Source organism: Stegodyphus dumicola, chromosome 8 (assembly GCF_044657685.1).
Source record: "Stegodyphus dumicola isolate Sdum_Otavi_A_Nest chromosome 8, ASM4465768v1".
NCBI lineage: Eukaryota > Metazoa > Arthropoda > Arachnida > Araneae > Eresidae > Stegodyphus > Stegodyphus dumicola.
Window position 1 is genome coordinate 61,356,495 of NC_140775.1, and position 23,931 is coordinate 61,380,425.

General features: G+C 32.0%; 1 protein-coding gene across 5 annotated transcripts in view; it reads left to right on the plus strand.

Moving 5' to 3' along the window:
- Positions 1-23,931, plus strand: part of Sec15 (exocyst complex component Sec15) — a 151,912-nt gene that overhangs the window by 57,484 nt on the left and 70,497 nt on the right. For all 5 annotated transcript variants that reach the window (XR_015042585.1, XM_035354487.2, XM_035354489.2 and 2 more), the window contains exons 3-9: positions 1,348-1,532; positions 1,673-1,877; positions 7,708-7,908; positions 15,638-15,721; positions 18,678-18,724; positions 18,833-18,953; positions 19,338-19,409. Coding sequence is in view for 4 of the 5 variants with exons in the window: in XM_035354487.2 (XP_035210378.2) it covers positions 1,348-1,532; positions 1,673-1,877; positions 7,708-7,908; positions 15,638-15,721; positions 18,678-18,724; positions 18,833-18,953; positions 19,338-19,409 (915 nt within the window). In the remaining variant the exon portion in view is untranslated. The remainder of the gene's footprint in view (positions 1-1,347; positions 1,533-1,672; positions 1,878-7,707; positions 7,909-15,637; positions 15,722-18,677; positions 18,725-18,832; positions 18,954-19,337; positions 19,410-23,931) is intronic.

Genomic DNA, 23,931 nt, shown 5'->3' on the forward strand with positions numbered 1-23,931 from the left:
AAATATCACAAAATAATTTTTAAATGAGCATATCTTTAGAATTTCTGATACACAGTCTTGCGTGCTGGAGATAAAAATGTTTTTTCTGTACAACATTGCCATTGCTTGTTTTGAAATCCTTGAGTTTGTTAATCAAAAATTCGTTAAACTGTTACAAAATATGAAATCGATAATAAAACAAATTTCAGATGCCCATATTTGCAGGAGGATTACATTATTCAAAATTGGATGGCTGTATTTACTGTTGTTTTATCACAATGCAAGAAACATGCATACATTTATGCAGATTCTTCATTATTTAATTTCTTTAAATATAATATAGGGCGATAATATTTGGTGGCAACAATTTGAAAAGTGAAGCAACGCTTGTAGTAAATCAATGCAAAATGCCAAAGTGAAATTAATAGTCCTTTTGGGCAAATTGCCCCTTTAGACTACCATTGCATTCTAACATTTAGTTATTGTACCTATGTTTTGAGAAATGAATGATCCATTTCAGTATGCCAAGGTTATTATTTAGGCTTTTCATGCACACTAAACACCTAAACATTGCATACATTTGCTATGGCAAAACTCATGCTTAGTGATTTAGATAATAATGAGTTCAATTATGATTTAGATAATTATGAGTTTTTAGTTCAATAATGAGTTATATTGTAGCTGGCAAGTAACATGTTTGCCAACTACAAGTATTCTCATAAATGACAGTCAGTTTGTTAAGAAAAAATGTCTCAAAATTTTATTTAATAATAATGAACAGAGCTGTATATATATATATATATATATATATATATAAAAAGAAAAAAAAAAAACTCTATTCCTATTTAGATTATTTAAAGAAGTAAGAAATTTAAAGTTGGTGCAATTTTAGCAGCATATACAACATGGACAAGCTTTATTTCAAGTAGATTTAGTAAATAGAAATTTAAAAATATTATGAGCTTGAAAACAAGACATTTCATGTCATAACTTCTTTTAATAACTTTTCCGAAATTTTAAAAGTAATCCTAGAAGTTATTTTTAATGAGGAATTGTATTTAGTAGTCAAGATCAAAGAATAGGAACTAATTGGAGGAATTTGACATTAGTATCATTCTTTTTATTCATGTGAAGAGTTATTTGGCAACTTTTTATAATACTGCATTGCTGTAAAAGTTACCAAATTTTTTAACTTTTCATAAATGCTTCTTAATTTTGAAACGTATAATAGTGATCACAGACATGTAAAATTTTGCCAAAATTAAAATGTTTTTATATTAATTTTAAGTTTTTCACAGTTAAGGTATTGATGTAGATGTTATGTTTATGTTTTTATGGTGCAGTATGTTATGTTTTTTCATATTATAGACTGAAGTCTTACTAACAAATGATGAGCTTCAAGAGAGTGCTAAGAAAGTCATACAGAAAGCTGATGAATTAGTGAAAAACAGAAAAATTCAATATAATATATCATGTGCTATAGAGAGTCTAAACCTGTGCCAGCCAGTTTTGGAAATGTATTTCAAGTTAATGTACCAAATGAAGGAAAAAAGGTATTTTTTAAAGTAAAAAATCTCTCTTGTGTATTAACTTTTACCTTGTAATATTTAAAACCATTTTATTAAGCAATGTATCATATATTATTTTTCCTTTTGATATTTATATAATTTATTAGTTATTTTGACTCTTCTAGGTATTATCCTGCGCTGAAAATTTTAGAACAACTAGAGCATACTTATTTACCTAGGGTTAGTCGGTATCGATTTGCTCAGACTATGAAATCTACGATTCCAGTACACAGAGAAAAAATCAAAGAAGCTTCTAAGTCAGATTTGAATGATTTTCTTGAAAATGTCCGACGTATATCGCCAATGATTGGTGAAAAAGCCATGAAGCATGTATGTATGTTTAAATTTTTTTTTTTTTTTTTTTTTTTGCCAGAAATTACTGTGATGTAAAAGTATAGTATAATTATAATGTAAAAAATGAAGTTGTACACATCAGAGCAGTCTTATAGACTTTCAGGTGTTTTAATAGCATGTAATATACAAGGTATTTAATAGATCATGGGACAAACTTGGAGGGGTGGTGGAGCATACTAAAACATGCATTTTTTGTATAGGAATGTAGGGTCTAAAGTGGCGGGTTAAGGCAGGAACGCAAAAAAAACAACATGAGAGGAAAATGTCTTTATGTACAAAATTAACGCAAAGTGCTTCTTTGCATCAATACAGTATTCACAATAAATGTTCAAAAAAGGGAACACTAACAGTAATAGGAACTACAGCTGTGTTTGGCTGGCAATGCAGCTGTAGACGGCGGTAGTGAGTTGGACAAACCACCATCCGATGCATCAGAGGATCGTTCACAACTCTGACATTGAGCGTGATGGGTGAGTTTATGCACAGGGAAAAAGCTGACATGCGTCTCATGTATGGTGCTTCTAATGGGAACGGCAGAGCAGCGCTACGGTTGTACCAGGAATGGTTTCTGAATAGGGGTATGCCGAAGCACACAATGTTCGAGAGGTTATATCGATCTCTGTGTGAAAATGGCTCATTTGAAGCCACCTCTGACACTAGGAGAAGAAGTGCACGACAACCTCGCATTGAAGAATCTATCTTGAGCATTGTGCATGAATCACCTCAGACAAGTACAAGAGCTATTGCACATTGTCTGCAGCTGAGCCATTCCACCGTTTGGAGAGTATTGCATGAAAATGGTTTGTACCCATACCATTTGCAGAGAGTCCAAGCCTTGCAAGAGACAGATTACCCTCTTCGACTTCATTTTTGTCATTGGTTCTTGCAGCAGTGTGCAGCATAGGCGGATTTCCCACAGGATGTGCTATTCACGGAGAAGGCAACTTTCTGGTCACAGGACGTCATCTTCAATAGGCACAACATGCACGTGTGGGCAACTTGTAATCCACATGGCACATGTCCACATGCATTCCAAACCCGCTTCTCTGTGAATGTGTGGGCGGGTATTGTTAACAACAACCTCATAGGCCTATACCTCTTACCTGTACGTACAAATGGTTTATGTTATCATAATTTTCTGCAAGAGGTGCTACTGGAATTGCTGCAGGATGTTCCGGCTGTCATTCGTGATTGCATGTGGTTCCAGCATGATGGTGCACCAGCCCATAACCACATGCGGGTCTGCAATTACTTGGATGAGACATTTCCGGGCCGATGGATTGGCTGCAGTGGACCAGTTCAATGGCCACCCCATTCGCCAGATATATCCAGCTTGGATTTTTTTTTTTTTTTATAGGGCCATCTGAAGAGCATCATTTCCAAGACTCCCGTTAACTCACTGGAGAACCTCGTTGTACGACTATCCATTGCGGCTGCTAGCGTGCATGGAATGCCTGTCGTTTTTCAAAATGTTCATCAATCCGTTCTGCGATGTTACCAAGCATGTATTACTGCTGGTGGTCGCAATTATAGTGAATACTGTATTGCTACAAAGAAGCACTTTGCATTGATTTTGTACATAAACACATTTTCCTGTCGTGTCGTTTTTTTGCGTTCTTGCCTTAAGACCCTACATTCCTATAAAAAAATTTTTAGTACGTTCCACCACCCCTCCAAGTTTGTCCCATGATCTATGAAACACCCTGTAGTACCATGTAAATTTAAGTTACTGCAAGTAATTCTGTAATATGTTGTTTTATTTTCTGATAAAACATAGCTTAACAGCTGGCTTAAAAATTCTAAGAGAATATAGGTAATTTGTTTATGTGTTGTTTTTTAACTTCTGTTGCTGTTTTGAAATTGATAATTGTAGACTGATTTGATTGTTTAGTTAAATATGGCAAAGCATTAAAGGCCTGTTAACATTTGAACCTTATTGCTATCATTAGCTTAGTGGCTTAGACTGCTGAACATTAGCATTTAATCTTTTATCCGGTTTTTGGCAAATGAGCTGGCTACTATCATTTTTCCCATGTATAGCATGAATGAGAGTCAATTTCCTTTCAAACAAAATTTACAACAAACACATTCCATCCCTTAGATAAGCACCTTAATGTGCCTTGCATAATCAAATAACCAGCCATTACCAGGAGAATTTGTTTGATGCTAGAATATAACAATAAATTGCTAGTAAATGTTTTTGCAGCCGTGTTGTTAATTTTTGATGTGTTTTTATATATTTAATCTGAATTGCTTCACACTAAGATTTATCAAATAATGGACCAGAAACTAACCTTTTATCAAAATAAAAAATATTTCTGAAATGTTTAGAATAATTAATTTCCCTGCCATTAAATTCTGCATCACTAAAGAAAATATGTAGTGGAAATGCAACTGTGAATTTAAAGAACTAAATAAATAAATAATTTTTTTTTTACAAAATAAACCTTTATTTAATATGGATCAAATAATCGATAAACAAAAGAGAAAACAAAATTTGATATAGTTTAATGAAAACAAGATATTGAATAATTCTCTTTACAAATTCAAGGACTGGTTTGAAAGAAACTAGATCATATTTATGATCATAAAGTTTGCATAATGTCTATGCAAGGAGTTAACATTACCCATACTTTGTAATAAAGAACTGGATAAAACTTTTACAGATTAAAGCAATTATCTTTAAAAGTTTGCATTACTGAAATAAAAGTCTGTCACATGAAATCTCTGATAGTAGGATCTCTGTCAAAGTTACTTTGATGCCAGCCAGATTTTGTGGTAGTGAATAATAATCTATATGCTTACAGATGATGTAGTTATGTACATGGAGAATGAACACATGTTTAACAAAAATAACACTGAGATAAGCAGCATCAGCTTACTGTTGCTGAAAATTCTATGAACTGTTGATGCAAATGCTGACAGCCTGTTCTTGTGTAGTATGAAAGTGAATTTTTTGGAAAGGCCATATGTTTTATGTCTCGATGTGCTTCAAAGGTGTATAAAAATCTAGAGCTAAGTTCCCATAAATTTCTGTCTTAAGGATAAGTATGTTCAGTCTTTGATATTTTCTATAAAAATCATACTTCACATTTACAGTTTGGTTAGTTAAATGCTAAACGATTAACATTATTATTGATCACCTTACAGAATAATAGAACAATAATTAGTTAGAAACAAATTCTAATTAAAAATTTTAATAAGAAATCATATATTACAATTGTAATTAAACATCAGTGAAATGACACAACAGGATATAAAATTTTCTTAGTTTGTTGAAATCTGCAGCCTTTTCGACATTATTTTACATTATGGTATCATTTCTTATGACAACAGTTAACAAGGTATAAACAACTCTCAGCTCAGGTCTGTTTAATGTCACAGATGAATTTAACCAGCATCTGTTCGTTATTACAATTACCAAATGTATATAATTACCTATTTGATAATTTTGAATGGATAAATTCTAGAAAACTAGAAAAATTTATAATTTAGGTGAACTTATATCTTCACGAGTTTACACAGTTCATATGAAATTTTGTAAATCACATTTCATTCTACCACAGATTTAGTGTTATAAATGGCAGGGTAAAGCAAGATTTTGGAAATGGTGTATTGTCATTGAGATTAGCAAGTTTCTTCCAGTGCTGAAAACTTGCCGGGGAATTTTTTTTTTCTTATTTCATATTAATGTTATATTTATATGTTATATATATATATATGATTGATTTAAACATTTCAATGTACAGAATTTTTCGGGAAAATTATGTTTAAAAAATAATGAAAGATTTATTTTCAAATGAATAAATTAGTGCTAGTAAATATATCCCTTTGATCAACTTCACCAGCTGCATCACTGTTAATTTCTTCTGATTTCTTTCCTTTTCGTATAGCATTTTCTAGTTTCTTCCACTATTTTGAAAGAAATGTATATCTCTGGAATAAACACAATCCTAAACAGGAAACATGTAAATCAAATATCTACAGATGGGGGGGGGGGAGATCTCTTGTTTAAATTCTAATCATGCTAGGTTTTGATTATTTAATTATGGCAGATGTTTTAATGACAATCTGCTTGTCTGATACTTACATATTAACCCTCTGAGCTTTTTCCGGTCATCAGAAGTTTTGCTACTTGTCATATATTAGCTTATAATTTAAGATATTTTGCTTTCTTACTTTCTTTAATAATGTAAATATCATCTTCATGAATGTACGTTTATGAAAATATAGACTGAAATAAGTAATTTACAAACTCAATTAATAAATGCTGTTTAAATACTGGTCTTCATGGCAGATCTAAAATCCTGCGCTGCGCAGAGGATTAACAAAGCCACCTTGGCCCAACGTAGCAATTATGAGTTTATATTGGTGGTTTTTGTGATTTTTCTAAAGAGATTCTCAAAGTATTAATATTTATCGTAAGTCAGCAAACATGATGAACATATGAAAAGAAAATATGCTTTAGCAATTTAAAATATTTTTTTTTTATTAGGTAAGGATTATGTGATACATTAAAAAAATAAAACACTTGCCTTCCACCCCAAATCTTTCTGTAATTTTTTAAACTCTTCTTTTTCCCGAGTACACAGCAATCTGTTTCGCTTTAAAAAAAATCAGAAAATTGTAGAAACTGGGCATTGCACAAACTCAGTAACACTGGCCATGTACTAAATGCATCTCTTCGTTGTTCCTGTTGTTGTAGACTTTGGGTCAATATTCTGTACTCCTGCAGAAATTTTATTGTAGTTTTTTCCATTGTTGCTAAGTTTCAGAAGTGAATATTTTAAAATTAAATTATAGGGGAAAATATGTGATGGTTTGTTTATTAAAGCCATTGTAATACAATAGAAAGAATGCATATGAAAATGGTGATGTTGCTTGACTGAAGGATTGGTATAAGCATGGCTGCCTGAAGATTGGTTATGTGCATTGTTTACAGAGTTTGGTACATTCTAAAAATTTGGCAACTTTTAATCAGATTGTTGTGACAACACATAAGTACCGGATTGCCTTTGGAAAAAGTTTCACATGGCAAACTGCTATGTGTTTACATTGTATATGAAAGAAACTGTACACTTATTATATGAAAGCACTTGCACGACCAGTTCATTTTATCTGGCTATATTAGTGCTTGATGATTATATAATTATTTAATGGCTTTAGAAGTATTAAAGTTTTTTTTGATTGTATTTGACAATAAAGCTATCGTACACCTAGTAGTGAAGTTTAGACAAGAAGTCCTTGTAGTTTGTAGCAGAATAATTCAGTTTATATCACTTGATGATTTTTGTGAAATGTTTTTTGGATATCTCTAAGTTAAAATGCAGTAACTTTTAGTATGTTATGTGGACTACATATGCATTTATAATTCATAGAAAAATCATTAAGAACTAATGGTTCTGCCTGTTGTTAATTCATATCCAATGCATATATTATATTATTTATTGAGTATTTGTAATGTAAGGTTATTGTATTTGAACTCAATATGATGCAGTTGAAAAAGTAGATTAATCTAACTTATTGTAGGAATTAATAGTTTTTAGTTTCCGTCAAACTTTGCATTTCAGGTAAAACTGTATTTTATGTTTTCTTTTATGTAGAAATATGATTTAAACCCATATTAAACTGCTTATGAATTTCAGGAATATATGCTATTGAATTTCAAATATTTCAAGCAGCGCATTATTAAAAGGGGGGAAAAAACATAAAAAAAAATTTTTTTTTCCAGTTTGTACCTATGTGTATTTTGTTCATTTTCAAATTTTTGTTTTCCCACCATTATTATTTCTGTTTCATCTCGTAGGAATCTGAACAAAGTAATGTGGATATTGACTTCAAGTGGAAAAGTAAGAAGCGAAAAGCTCCTCCTCCACCTAATCCTTTCACTGGTGAAGTTGAGAAATTACCAGATGATTTTAATTTTGATGATGGAGATGATTTGAGTGCTCAGGATATGATTGATTTTTCTCCTGTGTATCGATGCCTACATATCCATACAGTATTAGTATGTATTTAAGATATTATCCATCACATTTCTCAAATGATCATTTTTGATAAAACTTATATTATAGAATTTATGTCAATTAATACTTGTTTTGATAAACGTGACATATTTTAATAGAATTGAACTGCTTATTAACAAATGTACTAATAGAATTTAAATTAATTATTAACAAAATATACTAATAGCATTTAATATTCAAATTTCTTCTTATTTTTTGGGGGGGGAGGAGAGGGAAATGCTTTTGAAGTGGAAAACCTTAGATTTCTTTAACATTGGCTACATTAACAATGTGGAAATCATAAGGTGGCTTTTTACTGTGTGTGATAAAAATAAAAAGGTTTTCACAAAAATTTTTAAAAGTAAGCAGTATAAATTTTGAATGTATCACATAACTACCAACTTTTCTAGTTTAACTGGGAGACTCCTGCTCTTTCATCATGTTCTTGTAGGTTACCAAATCTTTTGGTTTTTCATTTTTAACCTTTACTAAGAGAAATATTTCCCAACAATAAAGAAAATTTATTGAGTTAATGAAGAACATCTATTCCTAGTCATTTTCAGCATAATTTGTTTTTTATTTGAATGGCTTTAAGCTTCTGTAAAACTACTGTGTTATATATTTGATTTGAGTGATTTTAATCTACTGTAAAAATTTGTGAAGCTTTTTATGAAGATTCAGCCAGTATTTAATCATTTAATATGTGTATTAAATTTTGTTTTACATCAATAAGTGATACATTAATGTGGGGATGATGTATCAGCGTAGACAGAAATCACACTCACTGGTTCCAAGTATTAAGTTTATTTCAATGATAAGCATAAAGGAAAGATAATTGAATCAAGTATGTTTTAGAAAAGAGTATCACAGTGCTATTACCTGTATTGCCTTCTCATACACAGATAAATGATAACAGCTGACCACCTGCATGCTGTTAGTTTAAATCAATCCAGGTGTGATCGCCTTTCTGTAGCTCCTTCATGAATGTTCAAGTAAGACTGCTTCTGTCGGACTCCTAAAACCAACAACTTTACCTGGAGCCTTCCTACTGCAGATGTAGGTTGTAGCTCAATTCCCAGGGTGCTTGGGTCAATTCCCAGGATGCATGAGGACCTCTGAACACTGAAACACACAAAGTGAAGGGGAAAAAAAGAAATCTTTAAAAGCTGCAAAAATCAGAAAAGTAGATGTTTAAAAAAAAACAGTTTGCAATAAAATGATCTCAGGTTGCAGTACCACCTGACCAGTGCTTCATGTAGTCAGGCAGCAAGTGGAAGTTGTTTTACGTCAGGTCCCTTCATGAGAACCTACTTTTGCTACGTCATAGCAGGTAAGTGGCTTTGCCTTATAAGGTGTTAAGAACTTGGGTCTTTGCTTGAGAACTCATCAGAACTGTTTCTTTTTATGGCCACTATATCATGGCTTTATAGAGTGGAACAATTCTGTGACATTGATTATATTGTCCCCAGTTCTGTTTTTGTACTTTGAAGATATTTGCTTTGGCTTCTTCATGGATAGTCTCTTTCTTATGAATTGTGGAGTTCAGTAATTCTTTGTGATGGATTTCTTTGATTCTTTGGTCTGTCTTGTTCCTCATCTTCTAGCCTGCCATAAACTTGAAGGGAGTGAATTTGGCAGATGACTATGCTACTGATGATTTATTGGATGTCTGGAACTAATCTGAACCATTTCGCAAGATCATCTATTAACAGATTTACAAACACTGTGATAAGGGTTCCATGAATTCTTTCAGGTTGGCCATTGGCTGTTAGTACTCCTGTTGTGATCTGTATATGCTGAATGCCTTCATCTTTACAGTAGTCTTCGAAGTCTTTTGAAGTGAAGGCAGATCCTTTGTCAGAGATAATTCTTGAGGGATTTCTGAAGACAGCTTGTTGGATCTATAGCTTCTGTTGAGTATCTGCCTTTCATATCGTCTTGACTGGGTAACAAATCAAATTTTGTAAAAGCATTTGGCATTGTAAGTATATGGTGGCATCTCAATTTTGTAGATGGTAGGAGACTGATTAAATAAGTGTAGTATGTGCTTAAATCAATATTGTCCTTGGAATGGGGTTCAATAGACCTTCTTTGCATCATTTTTTTATTGCAGAGGATGCACTCGACATGATAACATGCAGTTCATAAAAACTTCTTTTTTAGCATTCGATATATGGAAATCTGTTTTCAACATATCTTCAATCTTCTGTAAAGCAAAGTGTCCTCTGTTGTGTATGCCACGAATAATCTCTTTAACTCCATTGCTTCCGACACAACGAGTTCTCAACCACTATGCTGCATATACAACATATTATCTTGTAGTAGGTAGTATCTCTGAGTCCTTTTTCAACCAGTGTTTTAATAATTGAAGACACTCATCAATTTCTTGTGCTGTTGTAATCTTAGAGGTGATTTCACTTTGCAAACGGGTGACCATGCACATAAAATTTCTGCTCAATGCATCTGTGCGTCTCATTTGTTAATTTGGTCTGTGGATGACTTCATATTCGAACTCTTTGAATAGTAATGCCCATCTGGCTATCTTTGGCATAAAGTTTTTTTCCTGCATTGTTTTCTGAAATGCATGACAGTTAATGACTATTTTACTTTTTGTCCTTAAGAGGTAATTTTGAAGTGTCTTTAGGGTTTTAATGTTCACAAGCACTTTGAATTCGTAACTTGACAGTTTTTCTTGTTTTGGTGATGTTTTTTACTTATTGATTGGATATAGCTGTCCATCATCTGCACATTGAAGCAACCAAAACCATGAGTATTAGCATCCATATGCATCTCCAAAGGCTTTCCTTGCTGGAAGATGTGAAGTACAGGCCAATTCTATGCCATTACAAACATATTGCTCAATGGTTTTGCTGTTTTTAAATAACCAGGTACAAATTTTATGAGATACGCTATAAGATCTAGGAAGCACATTTGCTCGAAATTCATTGGCTGAAGAAAATTTTTAACTGCAAGCATTTTATTTGGGAAGAGACGTACCCTCTTCAGTTAAAGAACTAAGAAATTCATTTTTTCTTTTTAGGAATTGACATTTTAAAAAATTTATTTCTAATCTATATTCTAATGCTACTTTTAAAGCATGGTTTAATTTTTCGTAGTCTTTAGGGTTTTAATGTTCACAAGCACTTTGAATTCATAACTTGACAGTTTTTCTTGTTGTGGTGATGTTTTTTACTTATTGAATGGATACAGCTGTCCATCATCTGCACATTGAAGCAACCAAAACCATGAGTATTAACATCCATATGCATCTCCAAAGGCTTTCCTTGCTGAAAGATGTGAAGTACAAGCCAATTCTATGCCATTACAAACATATTGCTCAATGGTTTTGCTGTTGCTGTTTTTAAATACCCAGCTACAAATATTTTAAGATACCCTACAAGATCTAGGAAGCACATTTGCTCGAAATTCATTGGCTGAGAAAAATTTTTAACTGCAAGCATTTTATTTGGGGAGAGACTTACCATCTTCAGTTAAAGAACTAAGAAATTCAATTTTTCTTTTTAGGAATTAACATTTTAAAAAATTAATTTCTAATCTATATTCTAATGCCACTTTTAAAACATGTTTAAATGCTAAATATTTTGTGCACCTTTCCTTAACTGGAATGTGGAAAACCCCACTTTTCAAATTTAAAGTTGAAAAAACTTTTGCTTCCAAATGATCAAGTACTTCCTCTACCTGAGCCATAGGAAAAGAATCTTTCACAAGTTTCTTATTTAATTTTGTAAAAGTGATGCATAACCTAAGTGTGCCATTGCGCTTTTTTACATAACAGAATTGAGAATGCATATTCAGAGCAAAATGGTTTAATTATCCCCATTTGCAGCCACTAGTCTATCTGTTTATCAACAGTTTTTTTGTTCCACAAACGGTAATTTTCGAGACAGTTGCAATATTAGAATGCTGTCTTTTAACACAACATTTATTTTTAAATTCATGTTTTTAGTTTTTTCGTTTCTTAGTTTCATGTTTCGTTTGGTCTATAATTATTAATCAATAATGGCAGAGCCTTTTGAATATTCATATCCTTAACATGCAATAAATATAGATCACATTCATTAATTACATTTGCAGTATTTAATTAAAAACACTCTACTAAAGACGAGTCACTTTGAAAATCGTTTCCGGTTTTAGGAAATGGTGTGTTATTTTATTTTTCCCCCGACTTTCAGAAGTTGAGAGTAACTATTTAGTGTTAAAATAAAAGGAACAGGTAATTTATGTACTTCTGCAATGATATTTCTAGCCTGGATGAATTTTGATTCAGAGCTAATGCTACTCTAGTGATATTTGCCTCCTTTTTTCCATCAAAACGTGAGCTGGGTATTATTTTATCTAATTTCAGTTTAGAAGGAATTTATAACTGGAACTTGAATCGATAAATGTGTTTAATTTGTTTATTTTATGTTAGAATACCAGCATATTATAACTCTTGAATAAAACTGATGTTTTTAATGCTGGTTTTGTTTGTTCTTTCCATGTCCTTATTTTATGCAATTTGTTTTTTAAACCCTTTTATGCAATCCCTAGCACAACGACAATTTTTTCCCGTTTCCCCCCCAAACATAGCATGAATCTCCATGGCAAAATCATATCTGGTCCACTTCTATTTTGATTCTCATGGAATGATTCATTCATCATAGTTAGTTTTTGAACACTTGGTACTTTTGTTTCATCAGAATGAAATTTTGACTTATTTATTTTAGACAGTTTTTCCAGCAATGGGATATATAAGCAGTTTTATTTGCAACAATTAGATTGCATAACTTTTTAGTCTTTTATTATTATTATTATTATTATTATTATTTCTCTAACCAGAAAATAGTATTCGAATATCGCAGTGAATCGCGTAGCAAACTAAATATGCGATTTGTTTTCTCCATGGGGAGCATGTTAAAATTGGTGAGGATCTCTCTTGCTGTTGGCTGAAATTAATCTAAAAGCAACTCTAATTGAATTTTAGTTTTTCGTAATCCACCAATTCCTTCTCAGTTGCACAAGTTAGAACATTATTAGATAGTAACCCCTAATAAATTAATTAGTATCTTCGCTGGTAAGCCTTTCAGAACTTCTTTTGTACCAAATGCTTTTTTCCAATTGAGGGAAGAACAAATGCAATGCCTCTGGCTTCTCAGGAACAGAGTTTGGAAGTGTTTTAATACTTTTTATTAAATTTTCGACACTAATCTGCATGTTTATTCTATCACCAGACAGTGATTGTGTTTTTAAATTTTCTAGTTCAATCTGCTTTTCAATCTGAGCTCATTTAAAGCATTCTGTCTGCAACAGATATTGCTGATTACTTGTTTTAGTAGTCTGATCCTCTGTGATCAATTTTATGATGCCCACAAACAAATTACAAGACTCGGTATGAAGACATCCAAATCTTCAATAATTTTTCTATCAGCTTCCTTCGCATTTTCTGGCACATTCTTTACAGATTTTTCAGTGATTCATTTTAAATTACTTTTGTGTGAATTATTTAAAAAATAAAACAGAAGTAGTACTGTCTTGAGGGGGGGAGAAGCTTTCACAGTACTTTATTTTGAAGTTTACCGGAACCCCAGAGTTTTGGCTTAGACAGAAATCACATCAGCTGGTTCCAAGTATTAGATTTATTTTATGATTAGCATAAAGAAAAGATGGTACTTTTCCGTTTCGCCGGCGCAAATCTCGCCAAGCAGACTTTATTGGCGACAACATACAGTATACACATAAAAAATTTTAGTTCTAAGAATTTTTTTTTTTTTTTGAAGGCATAAACATTTTAATATCACTTAAAACTTTATAAAAAGCCAATAAATTTGTAAAAAGACATTAATTTAAGAATTTACTATGCTTTCATGGTTCAACATCCTAATTCGCCGGTTCATATCACGTGACTCCAAGCGATCTCATCTCACGTAAATTACTCTACAAAAATCTAATGCTCTCCGTAATTATCTACATTAATTTCAAGTTAAATCTTAATTTGGAACACAAGTTTAAATGCAAGAAATATTTCAATGCGTACGAATAGCTTACTCAGAAATTATGTAAAACTGCAGTGCTTTACTTCACTAATGCATTCTCATTAGAATTGATGAATTTAACCCTTGACTTTTCTTTTCTATATTTTCGGCTTCCGGTAAGCGCTGTGATTGCATCCTAATTGACCTAATTACCGAAAATGGCTTTAGACATAAAACTGAACTATCTGATAAAAATTCTATGTAATTATATGCCAGTATTGAAAGAAACAATCAATCTGATAAAAAAAAGCTGCGACTTGTTTTGAAAATGAGGCGTAAAAGGTTACCAGCGAGAATATTCCGTTTGGCATCGGTTGTACCATTATTGGCGACTTTATCGCTTGCGCCGGCAAAACGGAAAAGTACCGAAAAGATAAACTGGATCAGTTTATAACAGATGAATCGAGTATGTTTTAGAAGAGAGATCATTACGTTAGTTCCAGTGTAGTCACCTCCTTGTACGCAGGTAAATGATAACAACTGCCACCTGTGTGCTGTCTATTTAGATCAGTCCAGATCATGATCAATAAATGCATTGTTGTAGCTTTGTCATGAGCATTCAAGTTAGACCAGTTCTCTCGAACTCGTAAAATCAACTGGCTGTGTTTGCCTGAAGGCTTCTTGCTGCAGATGTAGGTTACGCCATTTGGTGGAGGGTTGCAGCTCAATTCCCACAGTAATAATAATTTTTTTTTATCATATTTAAGAGTATTTTGATAAATGTAAACTTTCTCTCTGTTTAGGTTTTCTCAGTATGAAAGTGTGAGAAAATTACAAAATAAAAATTATTCAGAGAACATGACACTAAGAATATATAAATAAATATTAAGAAACTGGTGACTTCCTTGGATTCTTTGAAGAACCAAATTCTTCCCCGTATGCAGAAAGTCAATCCCTACCAACCTTAGATGAAGTTATGCTGGCAATTCAAAAACTTTAAGACAACAGATCAGCTGGTCCTGATCATATACCATCTGAACTACTGAAGATTGACAAAGTGTTTATAAATGCTATTCATAATATTATTAAGCAATGTTTTGATTTTGGAGAAAATACCTATTGAATGGGAAGAAGGATTCATTTGCCCTATTTTTAAAAAAAAGGTTGTCAACTTGAATGTCATAACTGTAGGGACACTACTCTTCTCAGTATGGTATGTAAAATATTCTCTAATCTATTATAGGCAAGACTGCTATCCTTTGTGGATAAGGTGATTGAAAACTATCAATGTGGATTTAGACTCCAAAGATCTACTATTGACCAGATTCATTCCTTGAGTCAAATCCTTGAAAATCTAAAGAATACAGTATTAAAACTTACCATCTATTTATAGATTTTAAGGCAGAATACAAGTGTATAAAAAGGGACGAGCTGTTGACAGTGAAGGTGGAGTTCGGAATACATATTAAGCATATTAATTTAACTGAAGCTACACTTGGTAGCTATAATATCTTATCAGTGTTCCTTATTTCCAGAATTAAATTACATTTTCAAAAGCTTAATACCTGAGTACTTGAATCATATGCTAGACTCCAAGCAATTTACTGCTAATATTGTATGTTACTATTTCTTTCCAAATTATTCTATTATTACTGATCTTACTCTATTGTTAATCTTACTATAAATAAAGTGTGGTGAAATGCACCACAAAAGTTTTTTCTGCCAGAAATCTTTTAATATAGATAATTTTGTTTCACAGGGAGAACGAGAATCTTTTGAGCGTTATTATAGAAACCAAAGAAAGCAGCAAGCTAAATTGGCTTTACAGCCATCAACAAATATGGTATGTTATTAAAAATTGTTTAATCTGAATATCATGAATTTGTATTTAGAAAAAATTTTTATACATGCCTATATAATTAATATACTGTATATTTGTGTAAGATTGAATGCTTTTTAAGTTTCACTTTTTCTTACTTAATTGTTAATGCTTTCATTTCACTAGTTGCAGATTAATGTAAAATGCTGGAATTCATCTGGTTGTGTTAAAAGTCACGATGCATTTGTACTGTTTTACATGTATTTTGTGACACAAAGAATGCATTTAATTTAATGATGCCCATTTTGCTCAGTAACCATGCCTCATCTTTCAACAAACTGCAGAATACCTTATTCGTAGAAGAACCTGTCTTTTATCCATGAATAACTGAAGAAGGTATTCATTTGGAACCTCAGAATTGAATGTTGTACCATGCAAGGCTGTTGAAGAGAGCAAAAAAAGTAGAAGGCTAATGGTGCAAGGTCAGGGAAATATGTTGGGTGTGGCAACGTATCCCATCCAAGCTCCAGAAGTTTTTGATGGGGGACCAAACTTGAGTGTGGTTTCACATTGTCATGATGGAACATGAAACCTTTATGATTAATAAGTTCTGGCCATTTCTGGATGATGGCATTGTTCAAACTGTCCAGTTGGCAGCAGTACACATCAGAATTGATTGTTTGATTCCTAGATAGAAGCTAAAAAAACATGACACTTTTAAAATCCCACCACACTGAGAGCATGTAGTCTTTCTCTGATGAACGTCTGCTTTCGATGTCTTTCAAGACAGATCTCTCCTTCAGAACCACAGATGTTCGCATACTGCATTGTTGTAGAGATCCATTTCTTATCACCATTTATCAGTTGCTTCAAAAAGATTTTTTTTCTCGCATGTAATGAGTATTTGCGTATGTTTATTCGTGCCGTCAAAGGAACTCTTTAAGTTCGTGAGGAACCCGCACATCAAGCTTACTTACGTGTCCCAGTTTCTTCAGATTCTTATGATCAGTTGAATGATGGATGTTCAATGTTTTTGCAATCTCTCACATTGTGTAGCGATAGTTTGACCCAGTTAATACCTTTATGGCCGTCATCAACCTTGCTCGGCCTTCCTGACTAAGGGGCATTATGAAAATCAAAATCACCAGCACAGAATTTTGTGAAACAGTGTTGGCACTGGCATTCATGTAGGTCATTATCACTGTAAACTTTACACAACTTTCTATGGGCTTGGCCTGTCCTGAAGTGAATTAATAAAATGTAACGGAAATGCAGCTTTTTTCTTCTGTCTTCCATTTGTTGTCAAATCTGTAAAAACAAATCAAACGTAGATTAGTATTGGTACACATGGCACTCAACTTCTCAGTTATTGATATAACGATTATATAGATCTGACTAACTCTTGTATTTCCACAAATTAACACTTGCTATTTTTTACCAAAATACATCATGGCTTTTGCAACAACCTGATATATGTTTGCCATGGAATGTGGTGTGAGATTTAAGTCAAGAAATCATTTCTAGATAACATAGCTTAATTTATACAGCTGTAGATTAAAGCTGTTTTATAACATAAATCAAGAACTAAGATAAAATAACACTCCAAACAAGTATTAATTTAGAAGTCAAACAGCAAAAATCAGTTATATATATGTAAATTTTGACAGGACTAGTTTTGATGGCTTTACCAAACCATCATTCTCAGCTGCCAAAGTGCAAAATTTTGTACTTGGTATCAAAAAGCACTTGGCTGTAAATCAGCTAACTGTATTACACTGTACCATATTTACAGTTGAGCATTTATGATGGAAATGTGTGTAACAGCACAAACAAGTTTTTATCAGGAAATGCTGATAGGATAAGAAAGAAAACAGATAATATATGAAATTACCCTTAAAAATCAGCATAAACCTCAACCAGAAACTTCACAAAACTATTTTCCTATAATATCATCACTTACATGTGCACAAAATTTATTTTTGAAATCACATTAATATTAAAAATTTGCATTATTAAATGCATGCTTTAAATAATGCTGCAGTGTAATTCAGTAATGTCTAGAAGATAGAAATGCATACAACTGACTTCTTGATTTATTAATTTAGAAGACAAACAACAAACAAATTTTCACAGGACTAGTTTTGATGGTTTTACAAAACTATCATTCTCAGCTGCCAAAGTGCAAAATTTTGTACTTTGGCAGTAATTAATTTTGTACTAAATTAATAAATCAAGAAGTCAGTTGTATTCATTTCTTACTGAATTACAATGCAGCATTATTTAAAGCATGCATTTAATAATGCAAATTTTTAATATTAATGTGATTTCAAAAATAAATTTTGTACACATGTAAGTGATGATATTATAGGAAAATAGTTTTGTGAAGTTTCTGGTTGAGGTTTATGCTGATTTTTAAGGGTAATTTCATATATTATCTGTTTTCTTTCTTATCCTATCAGCATTTCCTGATAAAAACTTGTTTGTGCTGTTACACACATTTCCATCATAAATGCTCAACTGTAAATATGGTACAGTGTAATACAGTTAGCTGATTTACAGCCAAGTGCTTTTTGATGATCAGTGTATTTCACTGGGCAGATATGTGCTTCCACAACTGTAATTGCATATGTATCAGTGACTGGAAGAAATTGCTCTAAGTTTTTCATATAATAGCTTTGTATATTGTGGAATAGACTATGCCTAACATTGTGGAATAGACTATGCAGTATGGTTAAAATTCATACCGCAAAGTCAAACATTTTTCATATGGTTAAGTGCATGTAAAGGACACTTTTTGTTGAGTGTTCTCAATATGTAATACTTTTAATTTTCAGAATGTTATAAGAAATATAAAAAATTCTAAAAAAAAAAAAATGGCTAAATGAAATTCTGAAATATTTGAGTTGATTGTGTATTTGCATGTAATTTTTTTTAAATATAGATAACTGCGTTTAACATGTTTATGTTTTTCCATGTTTAGAGTGAAACTATAGATGGTTACAGAAATTACTTCAGTGGCATTGTTGGGTAAGTACGATAAAAAAAAATATTTTTCTTGAATTATTGAAGTGTCATCTAATGAAAAGTACTCAGAACATCATTGTCTTTTATTTATCAAACTTATTATTATTTTAGTTTCTTTGTTGTTGAAGATCATGTGTTAAATACTGGGAATGGTCTTGTCAACAGAGTTTATTTAGATGAAGTATGGTCAAATGCTTTGTCAAAAATAGTGGCTTCCTTAAGAACACCATCTGTAAGTAAAAACAAATTTTTTAGATTAATTTATTATATTTTCAGTTTGTAGGATTTTAAGCTGGGCTGAATCTTAAATTAAAGTGACTGATTTTTATTAAAAAATTAAACTAAGTTCAAAGAACTTGAAAGGAGATTTTGGGAATTTGAAAAATATTTGAAAATGAATGGAATAAATATAAATTGATTTTTTAGATCTGTTAAGTAAAACATTTGCAAAATGTGTATCTTAGAAATTTATATAATAATTTTATTTTTTTACAAGTGGTGTTTTTTCCATGTCTAGACAAATAGAATATTTTAAAAAATATTCTTCAAAGAACTGAAAGAATTAGAATTCAAGTAAAAAAATATAGCTGATTTATTTGATTTTTCTCCCTCTTAGGATTGCTCTACAGATACGGCTCTTATGTTGGAACTAAAGTGGTTAATACTGCTTTTTAGTTATACACTTAAGGTAAGCATAAGATCATAAAAAAATATTTAAAGCTTGAAGTAGAATTTTCAAATTATTTGACTCGTATGTAATAAAAATTGTTAGCTCCATTGAAATTTTTTAACTTTGTATGATTCAAATAATTAAAAAAAATTAAAGTATCTGCATCTAAAATAAAGAATATGCAGTGATAATTAATAGTAATATGTGTTTATCTTTTTCTTCTTTCTATAATGCCAAATAACTAATGCAAATAATTGATAAAACAGACTGATAAAATAGATGCCGTTTGTATAAATAAGTGACAAATTCATAGAGGATTCGTATGGTCCTTAAAAGTCCTTAATTTTTTCAAAAATGATTTTTGGTCCTTAAAAGTCCTTAATTTTGGCCAAAATGAATAAACGGTCCTTAATTTTGCTCATTTGACATTTCTTATCATTTCTAATGATTGGCATTCTAAGTGTGAATTACGATTTCTCGTGAATATGGAATTAAAATTACACGGCTCTTAACCAATCTGTTGGCGGATTTGCGTTCCAAACGATAAAAAAAAAAAAAAAAAAAAAAAAAAAAAAAAAAAAAAAAAAAAAATAACTACTCGAACGAAAGTATCAGTGTCTGATTGGCTATTCACTCAAGCTTTCGAAACAGGTGTTATCCATAAATTTAGGCAGATTGTGACGAAAGCGTGAAGCCGGAAGTTCTTCAAGAGGTGAAAGTGATGATGAAGGTGCTCGAGAAAAAAAAAAGGGGGGGATTCTGAAAATATTTGGCAAAATTAAAGCAATTCCAACCTGGAAGGCCACAACCCTTCCGACGCCAATAGGAACGAGATGCCTGGAAAGTGCGTTTTCAATAAACTGTGGCTTCATCAAGCTGACTACAAAGACTGGATATTGATGGATGGCAATCCTTAAATGTGGTCTTTGAAACAAATTGAAATTTTTAGAATGGGAGAGTCAGCGCTGAAAATTCACATGAAAATTAAGTTTCGTTTTATCATTTCAATTTGTTTTTACACGGTTTTGCTTAGCTTAAATTCTGTGTTTGTTTCAATTAAGCCATAAATTAATTTTTTATCACCTTCTACGGAGTTTATTCTCTTTTGCACATACTATATATATGTATGGGATATCGGGATTATGAGTTTATTTCTGCAGAGGGTCTGTTATCGATTTCGCGGGAAATCTGTTGTCTCCATTTCGATTTTAGGTTGCCAAGGGCAAATTCGGTAATGCTAGCCGAGAAAAAGTGAAGTTCTGAAATACGTTTTGAAGCTTCAATGGACAATTAAGTATTTGGTTTAAACCTATGTTGTTGATAGTAATGCATAATTTTTGCTAATGGCGATACAATTATTAGTTGAACATAACTAACTAATTAAAAAATTTTTAATATTTTTAAAGCTGAAAACAACTATAGTCAAAAGTCGTTAATTCGGACACCCATAATTCGGAATGATCTATAATCCGGACATCAAAACTAAAAACTTTCTGCACATGCGCAGAGGCGTTCACGCGTGCGCGTAAGACCTTTTACGACTGCGCATATGAGTGTGCGCAAGTGCAGAATACGTTTTCGCGTGCGCATTTTATGTATAATGGACGTATAAGCTAAAATTATCTAATTATCTATTTCAGTTAATGTTGATGATTGCGTTGTTCCTTAATTTTCGAATTGCATCCGGCTTATTATTTTTTGCAGACTGTAAGAGCAATTTTATAAAAGTAAGCTTAAACTTTTGATTGTATCAAATAGAATTTCCGATATATATTTGTTAATATGTAAAGGATCTAAAGCGAAAGTATGTTTTGAAATCCGAAATCTGTTTATCAATTTCACGCTGCTCGGCGGCGGGCGCCTAATGAATTGGAAGTTGATTTGTCAGCACTATCCTTATCTTCAGCGCAGATGTTTTTATTTTATTTGGCTTATAATTCCTTACCAAATGTAGTATTTCATCTCGATATGCTCCGTCTTTGATATGATTTAAAACAAGTTCCTCGTCATTATAATTCGCTTCCGATAGCGAAGAAAAGTGACAGAGGTTATTGAAAACAAAAAAATTTCGATTGACAAATTAGTCGGTGTTCTTGACACAGCAATTGTAGGACTTGAACGGCGGAACTTTGTAACTGAACAAGAAATTATGTCTGTTTAATAGAATTAAAGAGAAAGTATTATCACATGAAACGAAGCAAAACTTAAACAACTTACATTGAAAGAAATGTTTAATAAAGTAAACAAATAAATATTAAGCTTTTTCTTTTTGCAAATTTTGATACCCTTTAGATCATAATTGTTCTTTATTTCATAAATTACGGTTTCATATTTTTAATTTTAGAATTTCTGCATGCCATCTTACGAGATTTAAACTGATGATTTATAATCCGGAAAAATCGATAATCCGGAATCGCCGAAGTCCTGACGAGTCCGGATTAACGACTTTTGACTGTAATTGAAACTAATTTTCCTGAATTAACTAGACACAAAATTAACTTTCATGAATTACTAAAGTTATTGGGTAGAAGTTTAACTGAAAATATACATTCCGTATTATATATTTATACAGTATAAAGTCCGAGGCCTGGACTCGTCGGGACTTCGGCGATCCCAGATTTGAGATTTTTCCAGATATTAGATCATTTTAAATCTACTAAGATGGCACGTAGAAATTATAAAATTGAAAATATGAAATCGTGATTTATGAAATAATGAAGCATTTATGATTTAAAGGGTGTCAAAATTTACAAAAGAAAAGAGCTTAATATTTATATGTTTACTTTATTAAACATTTCTCTCAATGTGAGTTGTTTGATTTGTTTTCTCTGCTAATACTTTAGACTAATACTATAGACATATAATTTCTTGTTCAGTTATTAAGTTCCATTGTTCAAGTCCTGTAATTGCTGTGTCAAGAATTCCGAATAACTTGTCAATCAAAATTTTTTCTCATTGAGTAACCTCTCTGTTACTTTCTTCACTATCGGTAGCTGTATTTTCTGGATTTAGAACCATACTACAGATTTCGCCCTCCGTTAATTGATTGATGATTGGGCATTGTCATCGCAATGAAAAACTTCTGTTTAACTTCGCTAAATTCTGCCGCCTGGTGTGGCCATGCGAGCTCTGGCGCTGGTTCTGGCTTTATGTAAATAACAAATCAGTTATTCTTAATTCAAATAGCACTAAATATAATCGTTTATCCTATGAGTATCATTAACAAAATCTATTTTTAGCATAAGGAAAGAAATTTCTGCTAAATCTCCCCTTGTCAACATTTTAGCGCATTAAACTTAAATCTGTAATCGGATAATACTCTGTTATTTGGCGTCGCTGCATGATTCATCACTCAAGTTGTCATCCGTTGATAAAAATATTTTATATATCACTCAAGTTGTCATCCGTTGATAAACATGCGGTGATGAAAGCAAAATACAATAAATAATGATTCGCGATTTCGGCATCAAGGATATAAAATATTAGTTGGTGTAAAACTAACAAATGTTTCGGTTTGAGATTATGCCAAGCAGATACGCAGCTATGGAGTCAAGTTACTAATCACCCAAATTTATGCTAAAATAATTATTTCTTCAATAATGAGATATTTTATTTAGCGCCAAACTGAGATTAAGAATTGGTATTTCCGGCATGTTTTTTTATGATGAAAAAAATCTAATGCGCATGCGTAAAGCATACCCCTTCCCTCCAAAAAAGCCCTAAAAAATTGGTTGGTGGTGGCTTTGAGGTCCGGATTTTAGATCATTCCAGATATTGGATGTCCGGATCTTGGACTTTGTACTATATATATATTGTTGCGTGCGTACGGGTTCGTTATGAAATGAATGCACAAGTCCGATGAAAAATGAACAAAAATTTATTATTATCACAACAAAAATGCTTAAATTTTCTCAAATTATCATGCAGTATTACAATATCTCACAGTAGTTTTCTTTTAATTACTCAAATGTCAATAGAACGTAATTCAAAACAGCTAAAGAACGCTAATCCGCGAATTCGCTACAATCAACAACAGTAGTTTTCTAAACAACAACAAACTAAGCAACTACTACAAACTGAGATGTTTTCCTCCTTTTATAAGATTTTAAAATCACGCGCTAGAATTTTCCAGTACTTTCTCGAAATAAAAAGAGATATTTATTTATTTAATGCACGCGCTCTTGTATTTTCAATTTTCCGGCTTAGCTTTCTTTTAATATTCGTCACGCGCTGCACTGCGCGAGAAATAAAACCATTTAATTTATAATTGAACTAACATTAGCTTTTTAAATACCAAATTCGTAACACTGCCCCCTTCCCAAGGACTGCACGTCCCGGGCAGTACAATCCCTGGACAGGAAGCAAAACTTACAACTGTGGCATAAATGCATTAATAAGCATTACATTACAATAATAAACAACATGAACAATAAATGCAATACATAAAACAAATCAAATGCTATCAAATACAAATCAAATACACATTTAAAAACAAAATGGACCATGGTCTTATACTATTTACACTTAGTTACATTATGTA